Here is a 24,551-nt window from a genome sequence, read left to right on the forward strand (position 1 = left end):
CTCAGATATTTTATCTTTTTTCTGGACATGTGCCGATATGGTCATCTATTTTTGCTTCTTGGACATGTTTAATATTTATCTATGGCCCTAGTAATTAATTATGTGTTTTGGTAATTTTGTATGTTTTCTGATTACCTCCAGGAAGGTGTGATCAGGATGTGGTCTTCCCTTTTCACTCGCCTTATTTCTTAACTCAGAGTAACTTTTTTTGGCCTCAGTTGGGCCTGGGCCTCGGCGGTGTGTCCTGTGGGCCTTGGGTGGGTGGGTTGAGCCTAGGGCGGGTGGTTTGGGCCTCCGGGGGCCTGGTCGTCAGCAACCGAGCTGCAGGAGGGTTGGGCCTCGGGCGGGTGGTTTGGGCCTCGGGCGGGTGGTTTGGGCCTCCGGGGGCCTGGGTATCAGCAGCTGGGCATCCAGCGACTTGGGCCTCAGCGGGCAGGTTGGGCGGATTGGGCCTCAGGGGCCTGTGCCTCCGGGACTCGGCTGAGGGCGGTGTGGTCTCAGAGGCACTGGGCCTTGGCAACCAGGCTACGCAGTGAATTGGGCCTCAGGTGCCCTGGGCCTCAGCGACCTGGCTTTGCGGCGGTCGCGGGTAGGCAATTTTGGCCTTGGTTGGGCCTGGGGCTTTGTGACCAGTCTGTGGGTGGGTTGGGCCTCAGGGCAGGCCTTGGTCTCAGTGGGAGTGTCTGGGCCTTGGGAGGGCCTTGGCCTCAGTGAGTGGGCCTGTGCCTTGGTTGTTCCTGAGCCTCGGTGGTTTGGCAGAGGGCTGGCCTATGCCGGGACAGTAGAGGGCTGGGGCTAGTGGCTGTAGGGAGGTATTGTCCATATCTGATGACGTAAAAATTGCCTCTCTCAGTTTCTCTGTACCGTGGGTACCCCAAATTTCCTGATATCTGCGCCGATATCCCTCTCTATTTGTTCGCCTTTATTAGTTTATGCTTCCTTTTCTCTGGAAATGCAGCCTTCTAAGTGGGGTTGCTCTAGCTTTGCATTCCAAGGTCTACAGGGGGCAGAGGCACTCGCCAGCGTGGACGCGGAAGCGGGAGCTCCGTGCAGGCAGGCAAAAGCTTAAAATGCCTGTAATTCCTCAGCAATTTGATCTTTTAAAAAAACGAGTTCAGAATGTTAAAATAAAAGATCTTATGTTTGTTCAAAGGCTGTCTGTCTGCTAGACAGAGGTTTTCTATGTGCGATTCTGCCCCTTTTTCCAAGAGCCCTACCTGAGCTGCCTGGTCCGGGAAGCACCGCCCTCAGTATTGTGTGGTTTTTTTTTTGTTTTTTTTTTTTTTTTGATGTACACAAAATTACTCAGGAATATATAATCATATAAACAACCAAAGGGTACATTCTGCAAGCCTACCTCCTGGCCACCAGCACACAGCCTTTCTTTTCGCATGAGTTTAGAGTCCTCAGCTGCTCCATCTTCTCTCCATGTCCTCAGCTTTGCCTCCTTCTCTGGTGTCGCTGCTTCTCTGGATAGGGCCCACATTCTGCTAGTACTCCTCTCCCTTAATTGCCTCAGGGTCCTCTGTTATTGGAATGTAAGATTAACTACCCCACCCTTTATATTAGAAAACTTCTACCTTTACAATTGTGGCAATCTCAATTAGTCATATAACAATTACTACTGCTGAATCGTAAGACTCTTTTCCCTATTTCCTTTCACCAGACCTTTGTAGACAAGAAGAAGACTATTCAGTGGAGATTCTACCTTCCCCTCCATACTCTGAAACTAAACTCCATCTTGACAACTTGTAAACCAGTCACTTCATGCTTTTATTACCCATTTTAGGTAGCAAATGTCTAAGTTGCCCATCCCTATCATCCCTGTGTATAGAGGGGCTGGGAATGATCCGTGATGTGAAGATTCCTTCCTGCTCAGTTGTTATTTTGAGCTACTACTTCCATAGTATATGTCAAGCTAATCAAATTGCTTTATCACATTTTTTACATTTGTTTTTCAATCTTCCTCTAATCGAGTTCTGATTATCCAGCTATTGAAGCTAGGTCAAATGGGTACTATCGGCACGTTTGGCATTCTTGTGAGTCTCCCCTCACTTCATATCAGCTGACACTTCACTCTTGGCTGCCATTTTTGCATTTTATTTTTCCTACTGGTCTTTCTTTCAGGAAGTATCGTCTCTTCCTCTAGCTGTTCCAGGCTGGTCACAAATGATATAAATTTTGGGAAAAGGTCCCCCACTCCTGCTACACAGGGTCACTGCAAGTTGGAATCAACTTGATGACAGTGGGTTTGGTTTGGAAGAATTCTCTAACATGGCACAAGTGTTTTGTACATGACTACTAGGAATCTAAGGAACTCTGGTAGCATAGTGATTACGAATCAGGCTGCAAACCACAGTCAGCAGTTCAAAGCTACCAGCTGATCCACAGGAGAAAGATGAGGCTTTCTGCTCCTGTAAAGATTTACAGCCTCGGAAGCCCTGTACTGGGTCAGTATGAGTTGGAACCGACTTCACAGCACATAACAACAACAACTAGCAATCCTAGGGCACCTGGTGTAGCATTATAGGTTCAGCACTGGATTGTGAACCACATGGTCAACATTTCAAACCCACCAACTCTCTGCAAAAACCCTATGCAGGGTCGTTGTGAGTTGGAAGCGACTCACCGACACTTGACAACAATAACTAGGAGTCATGGTGTGGTGCTGTAGGATAAACATAGGATCACAAGGTCCAGTTGAATCACAAGGTTAGTGGTTCAGACTCCCCAGTGACTCCTCAGAATTCCTATACAGGGTTGCTATGAGTTGGAACCAACTCTATGTACTTAACAACAATGACTAGAATCCCTGGTAGTGTAGTGGTTACACATTAAGCTGCTAACTGCAAGTCAGTAGTTGAAGTCTACTAACTGCTTCATGGGAGAAAGATGAGACTGTCTGCTCCTGGAAGGATTTACTGTCTTGGAAACTGTATACAGGGTTGCTATGAGTCAGAATGACTTGATGGCACACCACCACCACCACTAAACAAGGTTGGTGGTTCAGATCCATTCTTTGGTGCTACCGAAATAAGGCTTGGGTATCTGCTTTTGGAAACATTACACCCAAGAAAACCCTGTGGAGCACAGTTCTGTTCTACAACATGTGAGGTTGCCATAAGCCAGAATCAACTAGAAGACACTGGATTTTGTTTTTGATTTGGAATAATCTTATGTGTCACTTGTTAAAATACCACCCCCAAGGCTCTTTTTGAAGATGTTCTGATTTAGGAATTCTAGAGTAAGGACCAGAAATCTGTATTTTTAACTGTTACAGGGAATTCTTAAAACCAGGCTGTTTGGGAGCACACTCGATAGGGTGAAGAGTGAACATGCTGAAGTCAGATGCGGTCAAATGTTAGTTGTTGTCCTTACTAACAACAACAAGGAAGAAGAAGAAAAAAAAAAGCCAGGCCAGTTTTCACTGAGTCATTTCTGACTCACAGGGAAGCCATATATATTACAGTAGAACTGTCCCCTAGAGAATTTTCAATGACTGATTTTTCAGAAGTCAAACACAGGCATTCCTTCCAGGGTGCCGCACTTCAACCTTTCTGTTAGCAGTGGAGTGTCACCCAAAGACCAACTCAAAGCAAACCTCTAGCCAGTAAGTTGCCTCTGACTCACAGAAACTCTCTATATAGGGCAGAATAGAACTGACCCATCGCCTTTACAAGCGGTCAATCTTTAAGGAAGCTGATTGCTGCCGTACTTCTTTCATGGAGGGACTGATGGGTCCAAACTGCTGACCTTTTATTTAGCAGGTGAGTGCCTTAGTTAATATACAGCCAAAGCTTCTTTCAAGAACCTGTGTTGTTGTTGTTAAATATAGTCAAGCTAGTTCTAACTCATAGCGACCCTGTATAGTGTTTCTGAGGAGTACCTGGTGAGTTTGAACTGCAACCTTGCAGTCAGCAGTCTAGTTTTAATCATTCAGCGCCGTACCAGGACTCCTCAAAAACCTGTATCTAGAAATAAATTACTTAGGTTAATCAAGGCTAGAAATGAGCTGTTATAATTATTGTTTGTTTTTCCTTCTTGTTGAATAATCTACCTGTCTCTTCTTCTTATTTCTTACACTGCAGATAGAGGACATGCAGTGGGGTAAAGGGGTCAGGGAGATCCCCTCCTCTGTGTGCACACTACCATGTAAGCCTGGTCAAAGGAAGAAGACACAGAAGGGCACCCCATGTTGCTGGACCTGTGAGCCCTGTGATGGGTACCAGTACCAGTTTGATGAGATGACCTGTCAGCACTGCCCATATGACCAGCGGCCCAATGAAAACCGAACAGGCTGCCAAGACATCCCCATAATAAAACTTGAGTGGCATTCCCCTTGGGCTGTCATCCCAGTCTTCCTGGCAATGTTGGGCATCGTTGCCACCATCTTTGTCATGGCCACGTTCATCCGCTACAATGACACGCCTATTGTCCGGGCTTCTGGAAGGGAGCTCAGCTATGTTCTGTTGACGGGCATCTTCCTTTGCTACATTATCACTTTCCTCATGATTGCCAAGCCAGATGTTGCAGTGTGTTCTTTTCGGCGAGTTTTCCTGGGCTTGGGGATGTGCATCAGTTATGCAGCCCTTTTGACAAAAACCAATCGGATTTACCGCATATTTGAGCAGGGCAAGAAATCAGTGACTGCTCCCAGACTCATAAGCCCAACATCACAGCTGGCGATCACTTCCAGTTTGATATCCGTTCAGCTTTTAGGTGTTTTCATTTGGTTTGGTGTTGACCCTCCCAACATTATCATAGACTATGATGAACACAAGACGATGAATCCTGAGCAGGCCAGAGGAGTTCTCAAATGTGACATTTCAGATCTTCAAATCATTTGCTCCTTGGGATATAGCATTCTTCTCATGGTCACATGTACTGTGTATGCCATCAAGACTCGGGGTGTCCCAGAAAATTTCAATGAAGCCAAGCCCATTGGATTTACTATGTACACAACATGTATAGTATGGCTAGCCTTCATTCCAATTTTTTTTGGCACTGCTCAGTCAGCGGAAAAGGTAAGTGAAAATGCACTCCACACCATGCATTTCAAAACTGTATTCATTTGTATAATTCATGAAAACAAATTGGTTATATGAATAGGAGGTTTTATGTATGCAGTATAAGGTATGCCTGGCAGCAGAAAACCCTGAATTAATAGATGTTAGAGAGGTTTGAAACCTTCAATGAAGCATGCTGTGTTTGTTCCACTGGATACCAACCAGAGGTTTGTTGTTCTTGTTAAGTATCATGGACTTGACTTTGACTCATAGTGACCCTGCACAGGGTTTCTGAGGCTATAAAATTTTTTTAAAATGTTTTATTATGAATTGTGTGATAGTTTACATGGGAGAACATTAGATTTACATTCAACCTATCGTATATCATTTCATTACCATGGTTATAATCCCTTCCATGCATCATCAACCAACCACAGGGTATGCCATACAAGCCTGCCACCTGGTCGTCAGCACACAGTCCTTCTCCCTCTCTGGGTGTAAAGTCCCCAGCTGCTCCATCTCTCCACGTCATTGTTTCTGCCTCCATCTCTAGCATCACTGCTTCTCTGGGTAGGGTTCCGCTCTCTGCTCTTCTCCCTTGGGGCTCCCAGGGACCTCCACTCCTAGACTGAAAAGTTAATCACTCCTGGAGGCTGTATATCTCTATGGGAGCAGAAAGCCTCATCTTTCTCCCACAGAATGGCTGGTAGTTTTGAACTGCAGACCTTGAGGTTAGCAGCCCGATTCATAACCACTACCAAGAGAGGTAGCCTTTGAAACTCAAATTAATTATATTTAATTATAGAACTATTGAATACAAGTATAATAAGAAACTACGTATTGTAAATTGAATCTATATAAATTAAACCTGCTTTTCATTTGCCCCTTCCTCTAGTTACACACATAATTTCTTTAGGCTAGAATATCTTCCGAGTGGGTGTTTAACTGGTTCTTGCTATCCTTTGTATAGGTACTCTCTCTCTTTCTTCCCACTAGCTTTCCAAGGTATCACTGTGGATCAGATCTGGTGTATAAGCTAGATCAGTATAATAGGGTTGCCCATTCGTGTGCGTGTGTGTGTGTATATATATATATGCAAAAACATAGGTGAATATAGGAAATTTTTCTTATCATTGCTACCCTCAGTTCTCCTGTTGCTGTGAGTGTTGTTAGCTGCTGCCAAGTGAACTCCCACTTCATGGTGACACCGTGTATAATGGAACAAAACACTGTCTAGTCTTGTGCCCATTCCCATGGTTGGTTGCTGATCAGACCATTGTGATTTTTGTCAGGCGTTTCATCCTAGTTGGCTTTAGTCTTGAAGCTCTGTTAAAACTCATTCAGTGTTGACAGCACACGTGTCCAATGGCAGATGAGTTGTAGCTATACATGTGGAGCATTAGCCAGGAATGTAACCCAGGACTCTCTCTAATGTACAAGAAAGAAATTCTACGACGGAACCGCCATTGACTCTAGACACACAGTACAGCCAGCCCGTGAGTTAGGAATAAGATCCATTCCTGAGTCTGTCTTTCTCAGATTTGTCTGTAAACTGAAACAGGTAAATACACTTCCTATGTAGCATCAGTTAGTCAAATGTTTGTCTTAGTATATAGTATATATTTATATAATATACTTGAGAATATCATCAATTTTAAACAGCTTGTGTGAATTGGGAACACAATTTGATCCACACTCCTTTCATATTTGAGTGCTTTGCTTCATCCCAAGAATCAACAACACTTTTGGTGGCATCTTAAATGTTATCATTCTTCAAGAATCACTCACACAACTTACACCTTGCACCTGAATATTATGTAAGTTAAAATTTGTACTCACTTTAAAACTATTGAACCAACCTCTACTGGAAATAAGTTCTCCACCCCATTCACTTTCGCTAGCTGCATGTCCAGATTTAAATCACTGAAAAGGCTCGAAGTCTTCAAGTCACTGGCATATTACAGTGAATTTGATCAAATATAATCAAATGATCAATAGCCTTTCCTTTTCAGTAATTAAGTTACGGTGATGCTTAGTAATAATTGAAGTTTTTACTGAATCTTTCACATGCTCCTTTTTTCTTTTAATTTTTTTTCCAATCTTGACGGACAATTGTTAAGTGCTGTAGAGAATCCTAGTGCTTTTTCAGTGACCGATGCCAATTCACCTTTCCAATTGCTTTATTATTTCCTCTTCATGTTCATTTGTGGTCATTTTACTTTCCTTTGATGCATCACAAGCACTAGTTACAATGGTAAATAAAAGAAAATGTGATCCAGATAGAAAATTACATATGCAATCCAGTGTTAACACCAACATGATTTGACTCACAAAGTTGGATCCTTACAGAGCCAATAATCGCTCAAGTCACCGCATTGTTCACTGCATTGTTCCCATAAAGTTGTGCATGCCTTATTACGAACCGTGATATTGAAGTGAACATTTTAATACATTGAGCTGTATTTCTACCAGTCCATTCTTAAGCATTTGTTGTCTGAAAGTCAGATTTACTATATTCACATCAAGTGATTCAGAGCAAGATTCCCAGCAACTGGAGAAAGGAGGGCAACCTGCCATGGAACAACTGTTGCCTTAGACGCTCCAGGTTTTCAGATGAGTGGACACGAATCCGCTGGTTCCTCATATGGATAGAACCAGCGCATGCTCCTTCTAGTGCTTGCTACCCAAACTGGCTTTAAATGGAAAGAATTCATAAATTAGGGTACCCTAATGTGTGGCTCTGTGGGTTAATGTGCCAGACTGCAAAGCCGTTTGAACTGCAAGGTCCATGGTTCAAACTCACCAGCTGCTCCTCGGAAATCCTATACCGCGTTGCTATGGGTCAGAACTGACTCGATGGCACTTAACAACAATGAGTTGACTCTGGATACATAAGGCTCTAGTTTGACATGTAGGACAAATTAGACAATGTTGTGGTATTCATTCTAGGGGAAATTAGTACACATCTGACTCCTATATGCACTTATCAGCTGTAGTATGTAAATTAACCAAAAACAATAACAAGAAGAAAAAAACTGCCATTGTGTAAATTTGACTCATGTTGTTGTTAGGTGCCATCGAGCTGGTGCCGACTCATAGCTGTCCTATGCACAATGGAACGAAACACTGCCCAGCCCTGGGCCAGCCTCACAAACGTTGCCACACTTGAGCCCATTGAGGCTGCAACTTTGCCAATCCATCTCACTGGTGGTCTTCCTATTTTTCTCTGATCCTGCACCTTACCAAACATGATATCCTTCTCCAGAGACTGGTCCCTCCTGACGATATGTCTAAAGTATGAGAGATAAAGTGTGGCCATCTTGGCCTCAAAGGAACACTCTGGCTGCCCTTCTTCCAGAACAGATCTATTGGTTCTTTTGGAAGCTCATGGCATTTTCAGTATTCTCCTCCAACACCATAACTCAAATGCATCAATTCTTCTACGGTCTTCCTTATTCACTATCCAGCTTTCACATGCATATGAGGTTATTGAAAATACCATGGCTTGGGTCAGGTGCATCTTAGTCCTCAAGCTTACATCTTTGCTCTTCAACACTTTCAAAAGGTCTTTTGCAGAAGATTTGTCTAATGCAATACATCATTTAATTTCTTGACTACTGCTTCCATGAGCGTTGATGGTTGATCCAGGAAGAATGAAGTCCTTGATAACGTCAATCTTTTCTCCATTGATAAGAATGTTGTTTATTGTTCCAGTGGTGAGGATTTTTGTTTTCTTTACATTGAAATGCAATCTACACCAAAGGCTGTGCTCTTTGATCTTCATCAGTAAATATTTTGACTCATAGTGACCCTATATATGATTTTTGAGGCAGCCTTATCTGTTTACCTCAGAGCAGCTGGTGGGTTTGAATCATCAACTTTGTGATTAACTGCCCAATGTAGAACCCAGGGTGCCACCAGGCTAGCTCCTTAGCATGCAAATTAGTCAGCCATAAATATGTTGATCCTAATAATATGTGGTGAGCTAGATGTAACCAATCTCCAACAGATTGCTATGAGAAAGTACTGGGATTTAGAGTCGTCACTCACACACATTACAAGAGGAGCCTTGGTGGCACAGTGGTTAAACACTTGGCTGTTTACCAAAGAGTCAGCAGTTCAAACTTACCAACTGCTCCACTGGAGAAAATATCTAGGGATCAGTGCCCATAATGATTACAGCCTGCAAAACCCTACTCTGTCACATGGGGTCAATTTGAGTCAAAATCAACTTGATGGCCCCCAATAACAACATAGGAAGCAGAAGTCCCTGAATGTTGCAAATAGTTAGATGCTTAGGTACAACCCAAAAGGTTGACAGTTTCCACCTCAGAAGAAAAGCCTGGGGATCTGTGTGTGTACGATGGCAGCCATTGGAAGTCTTATGGAACAGTTTGAAGGCAAGCCATTGAAAAGGCTTGGCCAAATCACTGTAACATTCGGGGGCTTAATGCCAAACATGAAGATAATGGTGTTAAAGTAGGACTGTCTTAAAGTGTACAAAAGTCTCTGCTTCAAGGAACTGGTTGGATCTAATTATTCATTGTTACTTATGTTTTTTCTAAAACCCTATAAAATATCAATGCCATTTGGCTGGTTCTCCAACTGATAAGATGCATTTTGCTTAAAATGTCTGACTCAGAAGCTCTAAGTTTCGGCTTTATTTAAGAAGAAAAAAAAAAGTAGATGTTTCATAAACCCACAGCAGAATTCTAAAACCAAGCAGTGGATGGTTTCTAGATTATAGTTTTAGTCATAAAGTGTCTTAGTGGATATTCTACAATTTAAGCTCACTGAGTATAGTATGTTTCCAACACTGTGTTTCAGATTCATAATGCACATTTACTGTCTGTAAAACAAAGTTGGATTTTGTTTTACTGTTTCTATCTATCCCTGGGCCAAGGGAAGAGTAAACTATGAGTCACAGTAGTAAAATGCAATAGAGAGAACGAAAGAAGAGTGTTTTCAAATGCATGCTACTAGTAGATAACCTTTGAAATTCTATGACAATAACATTAATTATTAAAATAGATTCATTACCCCAATGCAATAGGGTAAATACAGTAAATCCTAGTTCTATAGCTTATTCGTGAGGAATATGATAAGGGAGGAACAATTGCTATCATTTTATGTAGAAATCTTGTTTTATGCATACTTGGCAAAATGTTTCCATCTTTTTCTGTTTTACTTCTGGCCATTTCTAGTCATGATTATGTATATTTTCAATAAAATCACGGGTACAATTCATCCCTTTTTTAAAATGGGAAAATGGGACAAGATTTCAAGACTTGTTTATTCTACCAATACACATTGCACTTATGGAAACAGAATGCAGGGAAAATTAAACTGTCCACAAGCACTGTTTTTCCAGGGTTTTTGAAAGCAGAACAGATCCAGGGTGTGGATGTCTACCGTCTTACAAGATTTAAGTAATAATTTTTATATATTCTCAATGGGTTATGGTGGTGAACATAGTTTATTAACACAATTAAAGGTGTGAATTATGATGCAAAATGCACACTTTCTAATGATAACATATGGCTAGAGAAACAAGAGCTACCAATTTAAAAAATAGAATTTTGTGTACATGAAACCAAGAGTTTAAATTGTGGAAAGCAGCAAATTGCCAAATGCCACAAAGAGATCTCAGAAAAAGACATTTTGCCTAGTGAGCAAGCTACAGAATTGTAGTTCTTCCATTTTAGTTTAGATTCAGTAATTTAAGTGATTAAAGTGGAAGAATTCTATTGTAGCAGGAAAAAAAAAAGATAGTGAGTTGGTAATAACTATTTTTACTCTTTCAGGAAATTGAAATCATTTTGATTATACTAGTGATTTCTATGTGAAATTTTTCATCAGTTTGAGTTCATTAGCACAACGTAAAGTATAAGCAATGTTTCTTCCTTGAAAAATGTCAGTTCCTATGAAATTTCTATTTGCTTTTTTTAAGGAGAATGCAGGATCACTTTTCTTATCATTTGTAACCTTGTGACTTCTAGAATGAATATCTGGCCACAGGACCAGGCATGCAAGTGATAAATTTTAGCCACAAGAGAATGACTCAGAGTTTCAGGAAATGCTTATCCTTGACTGTAATGATACAAGAAACCCTGGGTCATGTAAAGGTTAACACGCTTAGCTACTAACCAAAAGTTTGGAAGTTTGAGTCCACCAGGGATGCCTTAGTAGAAAAGTCCTGGGATCTACTTCTAAAACAATTAGCCATCACAACCCTTATGTAACACAGTTCTGCTCTGACACACATGAGTCTCCAAAGAGTCGGAGCTAAGTCTATGGCAACTGGTTTGGTTTGGGTTTTACTGATTCAGTCAAGTGCTGCAAATTTCAGCAAGTAGCCCAGAAAAGATGCATCATTCAGACAAGGTGGATTGTTGTCTGTAGAGCTTTCAAGCAAAAATATTATCATTCCTTACACATGGATTAGAAGATCGACTTTGCACCACTTGACTCTGCACAGGTAATGTAGATGATTGTATTAACAGAATGGGATCAGAAGGCCTCAAAGAGTTTCCCTTGTGTGCGTAGATGTATACTTAGAACCAAAACCAAATCCACTACTATCAAATCCATTCTGACTCATCACCATCATCATCGTATAGGGTACAAATCTTTACAAGGGCAGAAAGCCTCATTTTTCTCTTGCAGAGCAGTTGGTGGGTTTGAACTGCTGACCTTGTGAGTCGCAGCCCAGTGCTTATCCTGCAGCAGCATTTGTTGTTAAGTGCCGTACAATCAGTTTGCATTCATAGGGACCTTGTGTAGGGTTTCCCAAGGAGAGGATGGTGAGTTTGAATGGCCGACCTTGTGATTAGCAGTCCAATGCTTATCTCCTATAGCACCAAACCAAAATTCCGGAGTGGGGCATAGAAACCTATAGTTTTAAACAAGAGTGCTGGAAAACTGTCAGTGGAAACCAAACGTGCTTTTCAAAACTCCCTTCACAGCTTCTTCCCAATGCACAGAGGACATGTTTTAAGTATTTCTTTGATTTTAAATTTAAGATGCTTTGGAAATAAATTGATCTCCATTTGACACAAATGGGAGATCCAGGGATCAAGGTACTAGAGGGTTGAAAAGACGCTATAAAGGATTGAAAAATATGATCAAGTATCAGAGGGTCTGAATGAAGTGTCAACCCCAAGGTTTAGATTATGGAAACTAAATCCAGGTGTAAGGCAGTGGTCCTCAGAACTAAAATGACAAGAGAACACATAGAGAGAAGGTGTTTCCCAGGACTATTTCTTGAAATGCTGGGACTGGTGGCTAGAACCTTTTGATCTTCCACTTGCAGTCAGTTATCTGAACAAAACAAAACCTACCTAGAATTAATATGTTACTGTTAAGTGCCGTGGAATTGGTTGTGGTTGATAGCGTTCCTGTATAGGGTTTTCAAGAAGTGGCTGGTGGGTTAGTACGTGCCACTTTGCAGTTCAAATATACCTGTGGTCTAGTGCTTATCCTACAGTGCTACGCCATGACTCCAGAACCAATGTAGGAATCTGAAATATTTAGCAGCTAGCAGACATTGCTTTGGCTCATGCCCCTGGAATCAATAATTAGTAACAGTACTCTTCCCTGGAGGCATGATCCTGAAAACTTTCTCAGCACTGTCTTTACACAGTCAGCAACTATAAATCAGAACTGCAAAGAATTTGAAATCCACATGTCATTTCTGATTTTATGTTGGTGTGTAACAGATGATGACGGATACCTCTCTTTTCAGCCAGCTATTTTGTAGTTATTGTCGGAGAACCAAAGAAGGGAGGGCTTTCATAATGAGTTACCTACTTAGAGGTAGATAGCAGTCTTAGCAATGGCGCCTACTTTAATTCTTCATTTTATCTCCCATTGTAAAGCTCTTTTTAAATGGCCAGGTATGTAGAGAGAGGAGCAATCCTCATTTTCTTTGGAAATAACCTCTTAGTTTATATGTTTATGCTATTTGACTTGATGACAGCTGTCTCATGGTGTTTCTCCCTCTGCGGGCCTGTTGTTAGTGGCCCTCAAGGTGATTTTGACTCCCCGTGTCTCCATGAAAAACTGTGATGCAAAAATAAAGAAGTCACTATCCTTACCTGTTAGATACCCCATTATTACTCAAATAGATCTGAAACAAACCTCAAATACTTGTGTGTACTGCAGTTGTAACGCAAAGATCAAAGTATCAACACATGTAAGCTTCACAGAAAAAGAGGCAGGCAGAAAGTATCATCCAATAGGAAGTCATCTCACTTGTATAAAGGTGAGGGTAGAGATTGTGTAAATACAACTTTGATTTTTGCAGCTATGAAAAAAAATATTAAAAATTAATGACGTTTCAGCATATGAACTAATTTTAAAACAATTTGAATTCTACCATTTTATCCTTAAATCAGACTTTTGCAAGAATTGCATCTTCACCAAATGATGGGTCAAATTAATTTTAAATAACTGCTATGCTTTTTGTAAGATTAAACATTCCTCTGCATGTGTTAAACTACACATGATCTTCCTTCTAATGCAATACCCCCACCCTCTGGTTTCGTGCACCAGCCTCTATGGCCCAGCCAACAACAAGATGAAAAGTAGCTGAGACCAAATTGTGGAGCGCTGTTTTAATTCTCTCCTTGAAGCTATAAACAGTCAACAAAAGTCAATCAAGATGGAAAAGATGTGAACCGAGAATGTTTTGGAATGGGAATTTCAGGAATATCAGTTGAGATGAAGGACTCTTGATGTGGAACTGTAGGATAAGCGCTGGACTACTATCTGAAAGGTTGGCAGTTTAGACCTCTCGTCACTTCTTAGAAACCCTATACAGAGTCCCTTTGAGTCAGAAATGACTCAACGGTACTTAACAGCAACAATTTGAGATGAAACAGCTGCTACTGAGTCTATGTTGACCCATGGTGATCCCAAGTGTGTTCATGCAGAACTGCGCCTGCATTGTGCACAAGATTAGCACATTTGACTATTAACAAAAAGTTTGGAGTTTCAAGCCCACCCAAAGATTCCTTGGAAAAAGGTCTGGGCATGTACTTCTGACAACTCAGCTATTGAAAACCGTAAGAAACATACTTGTACTATGTTGGGGGTCTACTGAATGGCCATTTGTTTTTCTTTTGTGTGTGTGAGAGTACTTAAAGTATCTAAGTGTCTTGAATTAAATTAGACAAAAGATGGCATTGTTTGTGGTACTAGAAAAGATAGAGTAGGTTTGAAAGCTACTTTGAAACTTTTGAACATTAAAAGAATATTTCAATTGATATTGTTAGGTGCCATCGAGTCAGTACCGACTCACATCGACCCAATGCACAACAGAATGAAACATTACCTGGTCCTGGACCTACCTCACAATCATTGCTATGTTAGAGTCCACTGAGGCTGCCACTGTGTCAATCCATCTCACTGGGATCTTCCTCTTTTTCTGGGATCCTCCACCTTACCAAACATTATATCCTTCAGTGACTTGTCCCTCCTGACAATATATCTAAAGTATGTCCGAATATTTGAATGTGGTTGTTGCGTTGCAATAGTATCATCACAATAGTATCATCGAGTTGGCTCAGATCCATAGCGTCCTTGTATAGGGTTTCCAAGGAGCAGCTGGTAAGCTTGAACCACCGACCTTGCAGTTCACATGGCTTTGCAGTCTGGCACATTAACCCACAGCACCACACCAGCACTCCGAATATTTGAATATTTTAATAGAATATGCCTTATACTTCATTTTGTATTACATTGCTTTGTTTATTAAATGAGATATGCTTACACTGGGGACATGGTGGTTATCACATGACAATACTGGAATGCCAACCACAAGGTCCATAGTTCAAACCCACCAGCTGCTATGTGGCAAAAAGAGGAGAGTTTCTGCTTCCTTAAAGATTTTGAACCTAAGAAACCCTACACAGGGTCACTATGAGTCAGAACTGATGTGATGACAGTTAGCAAAAACAACAAACTTTTAGATGTTCTAGATATTTCAACCCACACATATATATACAAGGGAGTCAAAATATCAAAAGCCCAAAGTGTTCATTTAAAAAATAAGTTATTTGGAGGTGTATTATGTGGGCACGTGATAAAATCAATCAAAGCAGTTCACGCTTTCGTAACAATGCTAGAGACATAGTAGGTGCTCAGTATATATTCTCAGAAATAAATGGTATTTCCTCCTGTTTTGATAGTGCCCTGAAACATTATTGTCAAAAGTGTTTGATTTTTCTATTTAATATATTGTATTAATATTATTTTATTCAACTTTTAGGATATGCACGGGACTGCTAACTACAAGGTCTGAGGTTCAAATCCACAAATTGCTCCTTGGCAACCCTATATGTGGTCACTATGAATCAAAATAACTCAATGGCACACGCAATAATGATGACACGTGAAATACAAATTTTTTAAATATAACAAATAAGAATTTTCTCCAGCCATTATAAAGAATTCAACTTTTTATAAATTTCAACAAACACACACTTATTTGAGCATTTTTTAAATTGTTGTAAAGTGCTGTCGACTCAATTCTGACCCAAAGAGACCCTGTATAGGGTTTCCCAGGAGTGACTGGTGAGCTTGAACCACCAAATTTGTAGTGCAAATAGCTTTGCAGTCTGGCGCATTTACCCACAGCACCAGAATAATTACATTCTTTCAATTCCATTTTTTCACAAATTCTTCAAAGTCAGTTTGTCTTTCAAAACAAACATCCATTTTCCCTTCTATAATGCTTAGGGAGGAACCTTCACCTGAAAACAGGGCAAAGCCATGTCCCAAAGTGTTGGTTTTGCTGAGGTCGATTGTTCAGCCATACTGTGATGAGTCGGCACAATGGTTGACAAAGTCTTGCCTTTGCTTTTTGGTTTTGTCTGTTCATATTTATGTCAGGACTCCTGGTGTGGCTCTGTGGGCTAATGCATCAGACTGCAAGTCACTTGAACTGCAAGGTTGGTGGTTCAAGCTCACCAGCTGCTCCTTGGAAACCCTATACAGGGTCGTTATGAGTCGTAATAGACTCGACAGCACTTAACAACAACAACATTTATGTCAAAAGCATAGTAAGCCATCCTCTTTCTCTTGCCTGCTGTGACCTTGGTACAAGTGAGTTGTTCTGTTTGCGTGGCTGGTGTCAGTCACTGGCTTGGCCCGGTGTAGTGGGGAGTCCTCGATTCTCTTCCCATTATGCATCAGCTATTTTCAGGTGCACTCACCTAGGATAATTGGTGCCTTCCCCATTTTCCAGACAGAAGAACTAGTTCAGCATCTGAAAGTCAAGAGCTTGTGTAAAACAGAACAGAGCTAAAACTAACAGGCAAATATCATACTATGTTAATACAGAGTACCTAATTATTCAAGAGTTCAGCATAGAAATACTCTAGAAAGTAAACTAGCTAAATGGGAAGACTCAACAAGAGATCTTGCCTCTTCCCTTTGGAGTGCTCTCAGGAACTGTAGTTTTAGCTTTTGAGGTCTTCCACTTTAAGACCTCAGCCACATAGTGACTCATCCACAAAGAGCCAGACCTCATTTTGACAATCAGAACCAACGCCATTGGACAATACTGCTTTTTGGCTTATCTCTTTTGTCTATCATTCTCAGAAAGAACATCTCTCAAAATACAGGAATTCGTGACAGAAAGTAGTCTGCTGATGGGCACTCAAGGCATTGCCCAGTCCAGTGTTGGGCATTGAGATCCTATACTAGAGGTCATAATACTCACCCAGCCAGTAGTTTTTTGGGGCACTGACTTCCTTCTTGTCTTCCTCTAGTGCTAGAAGCTGACTCTTAGTCATTATCCATTACTCCACCATCCTCTGTGATTTGGAATCTTATCATTGTATCTTTTGAACAAGTCATTTAACCTCTTTGGGACTCAGTTCTTAATTGTTGTTGTGAAGTACTGCTGAGTTGGTTCTGACTCATAGTGACCTTGCATAGGGTTTCTAAGGAGTGATTGATGGGTTTGAACTGCTGACCTTGCACTTATTAGTCCAGTGTTTACCCTATACCACCGCACCAGGACTCCAGTTATTAATTTGTTAGAAGGAAATGAGCTAGTGGTTTCAAGTTTCTTAGCACAAATTAAAATTATAGCAATAATATAAAAATGGGCTATTCCAAGGGTCAATGAAGCAGATAGAATTCTCATATACTACTGGTTCCAACTCCACCACTTTGAAGAAAAGCTTGGCTCTGGTAGCGTAGTGGTTACGAATCGGGCTGCGAACCTTAAGGTCAGCGGTTCAAAACTACCAGCCGCTCTGTGGGAGAAAGATGAGGCTTTCTACTCCCGTAAAGATTTACACCCTCGGGAACCCTGTACAGGGTCGCTATGGGTCTGAACCGACTCGACGGCACTTAACAACAACAACAAGCATGTACTGTAAAAATGACATGTGATCTCCTTTAGTTTCACAAGGGGATGACAAACTCACTATCAGCATCAGCCCAAAGCCGATTTCTATGAGGTGGTGGTCACATATACCTTCTCTTGCCAACTATTTAACCAATTCTGACACCGACTGTCCATCCCATGGCAGCTTCTACTTCTCTGGGCTCAATAATTCATTGTGATGGCCACATGGAACTCACACATCAAACTCACAGGTGGGGAATTTACTAGGAAAGTAGCAGGTTACAATTTAGGATCAGGAATACTCAGTATTTAAGTTTTTTGTGTGTTGTGAAGTATGGGTTTCATTTTCTATAAGTGGATATCCACTTTTTGCCAGCACTGTTTATTAAAGAGACTGTTAATGTCCCCCTGAATGCACTTTGGCCAGTGTCAAAAATGAGTTGTCCGTGGATTGTTTTTGTTATTGGTAAGTGGTGTTGAGTTAGTTCTATCTAACTCATAGTAATCCAGCACAGGGTTTCCAGGGAGTAGCTGGTAGATTTGTAGCACCCCACCTTTTGGTTCACAGTCCAGTGCTTCTCCTATAGTGCCACACCAGGAGTCCCTAGATGGTTGAGTTTAATTTTGAATTCTCAATACTATTTTACTAGTTAAAGGGAATACCAATACCAACCAAAACCAGACTGACTTGATTACAAACACTGCTTTGTGGGGTTTTTTGTAAATAAAACTTAAAACAATTTGATTTTGTTGAAAAACTTATAGTAAAACATACACCAATTTTGTACATGTACATTTAATAACATTGATTATTATTTGAGTTGTATTCTCACCCTCCTTTTGTGCGTTGTTCTTCTCCCATTGACAAACTTACTGCTCCATAGGTTTCTACTTAATCCTTTGAATTGCTCTTGTCAGTTTGATTCGATACAGTTCTTAAAAAAGCAAGATGCTCAGGAAGACATTGTAGTTAAAATTATATACAGTTTGGTTTTAAGACTTCATGGGATATTTTGAAGTTGAAAAGGAAGACTTTAATACCATTTCAGGTAACTGTGTATACGCATCTTTTGAAACTACACCAAAACGTGACATATGGTAATGTTTTAAAGATTAGCTAAAATGAAGAGTCAAACCACATTAATAAACTTTGTACTATAACATTAAGATAAGCTGGTGTCTCTTACAGAGAATGGATTTTTAACTATGCATAACTTTATAGTATTATTTGGAAAATATTGCTTTACCAAGTAATGCAGAACTTCTGAAGTTGGCATATGACAATAAACAATATCAAAAGGTTCACCACCTATCTGATGAAAGGCTGCCATGCCAAGTTCATGGTTATCCATAATCCTAATTTCTGCATCAAAGCTTGAATTTGTCATGGCAATAAATACTGTCAGTTGTTTTTTGAAGTGACAATAGTCATTTGAGAAAATGTCTTCCAAAGGCTTATATTTAATCAGCCACTGTTTGCTAGTCATTCTTTCAAACAAAAATGGTCTGAAAAAGTGGTTAGGTCTACTCATGATTGAATTACACATCTGCAATTAAACTGTTTGGATGTACAGCAAAGCACAGTGACTGTCCATCTCATTCTGTCACATGGATTCTAAAGAGATGTGTTTTCTAGGGCCAAAACTCAAAAAACAATGACCTCTTCACCAACTACATTCTTATGCATTAGTATTATGATATCTTTGAATTTAACTGAGCTAATGTTCCACAACTCCATAAGATTTTGGTACTGCGTTATCACCTTCATGCTCCTACATAGCTTTATAATTCTAACTTTTTATTTCTTTCATGACCCACTGGTAGGTCCACTTAGTTTCCATGAATGTATTTATCTTTCTTTATTCTGTATTTATTTATTTAGTTTTGCTTCATCCTGTTATGGTCAGAAGACGTTTTGTATTGTTTCAATATTTTAACATTTATTGAAACTTTCTACTGTAGTCTATTTGCTACTGTTGAGTGGTGGGCTTGTCTGTTGATGTATTCAGATCTTCTGTTTCTTCATTCACTTTCTTTCTCGTTGTTCTATCAAGAAGTACATTCTCTAACCATTCTTATAGATGTACTTCTTTTAATTCTAAGTGTTTATATGTTTTGGGGTTGAGGCTGCTTGATTAATTTATCCTTTTATTCTATACTATTACTTTTCTGGATCCATTTTCATTACTGTCCGCTTGGTATTGTTTCCCCATCCTTTGATTTTAACCTATGATGCCTGTGTGTCAACATAGACAACATACAGATGGGTCACATTTGAAACCTATTCTGCCACTTTGGCTCTTGATGGGATCATTTACTCCATTTATAGTCACTGTAATGACAAGACTTGAAGACTAAGGTGTGCCTGACCCAAGCCATGGTATTTTCAAAAACCTCATATGCATGCAAAATCTGGACAGTGAATAAGGAAGACCATAGAAGAATTGATGTGTTTGAATTATGGTGTTGGAGGAGAATATTGAAAGTACCATGGACTGCCAAAAGAACCAACAGATCTGTGTTGGAAGAAGTGCAGCCAGAGTGCTCCTTGGAGGCCAGAACGGCCAAACTTCGTCTCTCATACTTTGGACATATTGTCAGGAGGGACCAGTCACTGGAGAAGGATATTATGTTTGGTAGGGTGGAGGGTCAGAGAAAAAGAGAAAGACCCCCCAGCGAGATGAATTGGCAAAGTGGCAGCATCAATGGGCTCAAGAGTGGCAGCGATAGTGAGGTTGGCCCAGGATCAGGCAGTGTTTCATTCTGCTGTGCATAAGGTTGCTATGAGTCAGTACCGACTCAATGGCACCTAACAACAACAGTATTTACAATAGAGAAAAATTTACTTCAGTCATTTTGTCATAAGTTTTTTGGCTTGATGAGGTTGATGGCTTCTATGTTCCTTTTTATCATCAGTGCTGAGTCTTTTAAAACAGATTTTCGCCTTTTATTTTAGTGAGTCTTGGTTTCTTCTTTTCTTCGATGAGTACAGTTATATAATTTACAACTACATTGAGGTTTACAAATTTAACACCTACATTTACAACGTTGCCTATTGAATTCACCTTAATTTGCTTGGCATGTGAAAATTCTGTTTTTACACCAGTCACTCCCTTTCTTGTTCTGATGTTACCATCAATTTCAACTTTGTATCCTGGATTCCCTGTAATCACATCTTTAATCAATGCTGAGTTGGTTTTTGTATATAGTGTGAGGTAAAGGTCTTGTTTCAATATTGTGTGTGTCAATTTACAGATCTGTCAGCACCATCTGTTGAAAAGACTATGTCTTCCCCATTCAATGTACTTCGTCCCTTTGTCAAAGATCAATTGGCTGTATATGGATGGGGTAATTTCTGGATTATCCATTCTGTTCCATTGATACATGTATCTTTCATTGTACCAGTACCAGGCTGTTTTGACCACTGTAGCTATGTAGTCCATTTTGAAATCAGAGCGTGAGAAGCTTCTGATTTTGTTCTTCTTCTTAAGCAGTGCTTTGCTAATCCTGGGTCACTTTGCTTTCCATATAAAGTTTTTAATTGTTTTTTTCCATCTCTCTAAAGAATGTCATTAGAACCTGGTTTGGGATTGTGTTATATACATATAGATTGCTTTGGGTAGTATTGGCATTTTCACAATGTTAAGTCTTTTTATCCAGGAGCATAGTACATTCTTCCATTTTTGTAATTCTCTTTTGGTTTCTTGTAGTAGTGTTTTATAGTTTTCTTTGTATAGGTCCTTTGTTTCTCTGGTTACATTTATTCCTAAATGTTTCATTCTTTGGGTGGCTGTTGTAAATGGTATTGCTTTCCTAATTTCCTTTGCAGCAATGTCATTATTACTGTAGAGGAATCCAATTAATTTTTGCATGTTGATCTTGTACCCTGCCACTTCGTTGAATCCTCCAATGAGTTCCAGTAGTTTTTTTGCCGAGTCTTTGGGGTTTTCTATGTATAGGATCATATCCTCTGAAAATAGAGAGAGATTGACTTCCTCTTTGCCAATTTGGATGCCTTTAATTTCACTTCTTGTTTTATAGCTCTGGCTAAGACTTCCAATACAATATCGAATAGGAGTGGTGATAAAGGGCATCCTTGTCTGGTACCTGTTAACACAGGGAATGCTTTCAGTTTCTCTCCATTGAGAGTGATGTTGCCTGTTGGTTTTGTATAAATGTTCTTAATTCTGCTGAGGAATTTCCCTTCAATTCCTATTTTGTTGAGTGTTTTTTCAGGAATGGATGTTGGATTTTGTCAATTGCCTTTTCTGCATCAATCAATATGATCATGTGGTACTTTTCTTTTTTCTTATTTACATGATGGATTGTGCTGCTTGTTTTTCTAATATTGAGACATTGCTGCATCCCTGGTATGAATCCCACTTAGTCATGATGTGTTATTTATTTATTTATTTATTTTTTATGTGCTGTTGAATTCTCTTGGCTAGAGTTTTGTTGAGATTTTTTATGTCTATGTTCATAAGGCAGATTGGTCTATAATTTTCTTCCTTAGTGATGTCCTTCCCTGATTTTGGTATGAGGGTTATGCTTGCTTTATAGAATGTATTAGGGAGTTTTCCATATTTTTCTGTGTTATGGAATAATTTGAGTAGAATTGCTAACAGCTCTTCCCTGAATGTTTGGTAAAACTCACCAGTGAAACCATCTGGACCTGGACTTTGTTTGGTTGGGAGTTTTTTGATGAATTGATCAATTTCTTCTTTTGATATGGATCTGTTCGTATTTTCTACTTCACTTTGTATAAGTTTATGTAGGTCATGCTTTTCTAAAAAGTATCCATCTATTCTAAGTTTTCAAATTTGTTGGGGTACAACTCTTCATAGTATTCTGCTGTTATCCTTTTTATTTCCATTGGTTCTGTTATGACATCATACATGTAGTTTCTTAGGCATGTTATTTTTGTCTTCTCCCTCTTTTCTTTGGATAGGTTTTCCAGTGGTTTGTCAATTATGTTAATCCTTTTGAAGATCCAGCTTCTTGTCCTGTTGATAATTTCTATAGTTTTTTTCTGTTTTCTATACCATTTATTTCTACTCTAATCTTTATTATTTCTTTTCTTCTGGTGACTGTTGTCTTGCTTTGTTGGTCTTTTTCTAACTGTTGGAGATACTGTGTTAATGTGTTAATTTTTGTTCTTTTGTCTTTTTGGATGCATGCATTTATGGCAATAAACAGTCCTCTCAGAACTGCTTTCACTGTGTCCCAAAGATTTTGGTATGTTGTGTTTTCATTCTCATTTGTTTCTAAGAACTTTGTGAGTTCACATTCTATTTCTTCTACTGTCCAGTAGCTTTTAAGCCAGGTGTTACTCAATTTTCATGTATTTGACTTTATTCCCTTGGTCTTCTTATTGTTGATTTCTTATTTGTGATCTGAGAAGATGATTTGTAGTATTTTGATGTTTGGAAATTTATGGAGGATTGTTTTGTGGCCTAACACATGGTCTATTCTGGAGACTGTTCCATGTGCCCTGGAAAATCATGTGTATCGTGCTGTTGTTGGCTTGAATGCTCTTTACCTATCTATGAGGTTAAGTTGATTGATTGTGTTGATTAGTTCCTCTGTAGCTTTGGCAAGTTCCTTTCTGGTTGTGCTATCCTTTTTTTTAAGTTGTATATTAAAATCTCCCACTATAATTGTAGATTTCTCTATTTCTTTCTTCAGTTTCTTTCTTCAGTTCTAGTAGGCTCTTTCATTGGGTTGTAGAAATTTTTATGGTTATTTCATCTTGTTCAATTGACCTTTTAATCATGAGACAATGTCCTTCTTTATCTTTCATGTTGATTTTGCCTTACAGTTTATTTTATCAGAGGTTAGAATTTCTACTCTTGCTCATTTTTAATTGCAATTAGCTTCATATTTTTTTTCCCATCCTTTAACTTTTAATCTGTTTTTGTCTTTGTGTGTAAGGTGTGTCTCTCGCAAGCAGCATATTGAAGGGTCCGGTTTTCTTATCCATTCTGCCACTCTCTGTCTCTTAACTGGTGCATTTTATCACTTGACATTCAGTGTCATTATTAATAGGTATGAATTAATTGCTGTCATTATGTTAGTTTTTGTGGTGCTGCTCGTTCCTTTGTTCTGCATGCCTTCATGTGCTGAGTTCATGTTTTTTTGTGTGTTCTTTCTTGTCAGATTTTTATTAGCTTTAATGTTTCCATGTTTTTCTTGGATCTTTATTTTCTTGGTATCCTCTGAAGTATTGATTTTCTTTGAGTTTGCCTACTAATTGTTTCCTCCATTTGGGACAGTCTATTTTATTCTACAATCTACTCGACCTTCTCACCACCTGGATCTTTGTTCCTATATTTTTCCCTTTTTAAGCATTGTCATTATTTTGCTTTTTGACTGACCTCCCAGGTCCTCTGAATTTGTTGTTGGAATTTTGTTCTGTTCTGGACTCTGTCAACTGAGTTCCAGGTGGTGTTGCCACGTCTGTCAATCTCTGGTTGTTCTCTGTTATCATTAGAGAACAGTCCAAAGAACTCCCTTTAGGATGTTTTGAGGCACTTGGTTGGCTTTGATCAAATCTCTTAGCTTCTGTTTATCTTGAATTGTTTCAATTGCACTGTCATATTTTATTGAAAGCTTTGCTGGTTGGGAGGTTTTTTGTTTGTTTGTTTTTTTTTTTTATATATATATATATATATATATATATATATATGTCTCCCCATTGCCTCTTCTTGCCTGCATGGTTTCTGCTGAGAGATAAGAGCTTAATCTGATTTGTTTTCCTTTGTAAGTAACATTTCTTTTTCCTGGGTACTTTTAGGATACTCTTCTTGTCTTTAATTTTGGAGAGCTTGATTATGATATGTCTTTGTAATTTTCTTTTGGATCTGTCCTTCCTGGGATTTGTTCAGCTTCTTAAATACTTACCTTTTCATCCTTCAAGATGTTAGGAAAGTTTTCTTCCAGCAGCTCAACTATCTCCCCTGAGGACTTGTGTGATTCTTCCTGTTCTGGAATGCCAATAATTCTTAAGTTATTCTTCTTCATCTTATCTAACATGAATCTTTAGACTTTTTCAGATTTTTTTTATCCTTTTTAGTATTTGTTCTTCTATCTTAGTAGTGTTGAGACATTTATCTTCTAGCTCACTAGTCAGCTTCTATCTCTTCAATTCTATTCCTTTGCCCTTTCAATGTATTGTCCATTTCTGA

At 39.4% G+C, this 24,551-nt stretch overlaps 1 protein-coding gene across 3 annotated transcripts in view; it reads left to right on the forward strand.

Annotated features, from left to right (window-relative positions):
• Positions 1–24,551, forward strand: part of GRM7 (glutamate receptor, metabotropic 7) — a 1,560,849-nt gene that overhangs the window by 1,230,230 nt on the left and 306,068 nt on the right. For all 3 annotated transcript variants that reach the window (XM_006846627.1, XM_006846628.1, XM_006846629.1), the window contains exon 8: positions 4,089–5,024. In XM_006846627.1, coding sequence (XP_006846690.1) covers positions 4,089–5,024 — 936 coding nt within the window. The remainder of the gene's footprint in view (positions 1–4,088; positions 5,025–24,551) is intronic.

This window comes from Chrysochloris asiatica, unplaced genomic scaffold (genome assembly GCF_000296735.1).
Source record: "Chrysochloris asiatica unplaced genomic scaffold, ChrAsi1.0 scaffold00028, whole genome shotgun sequence".
Taxonomy (NCBI): Eukaryota; Metazoa; Chordata; class Mammalia; order Afrosoricida; family Chrysochloridae; genus Chrysochloris; species Chrysochloris asiatica.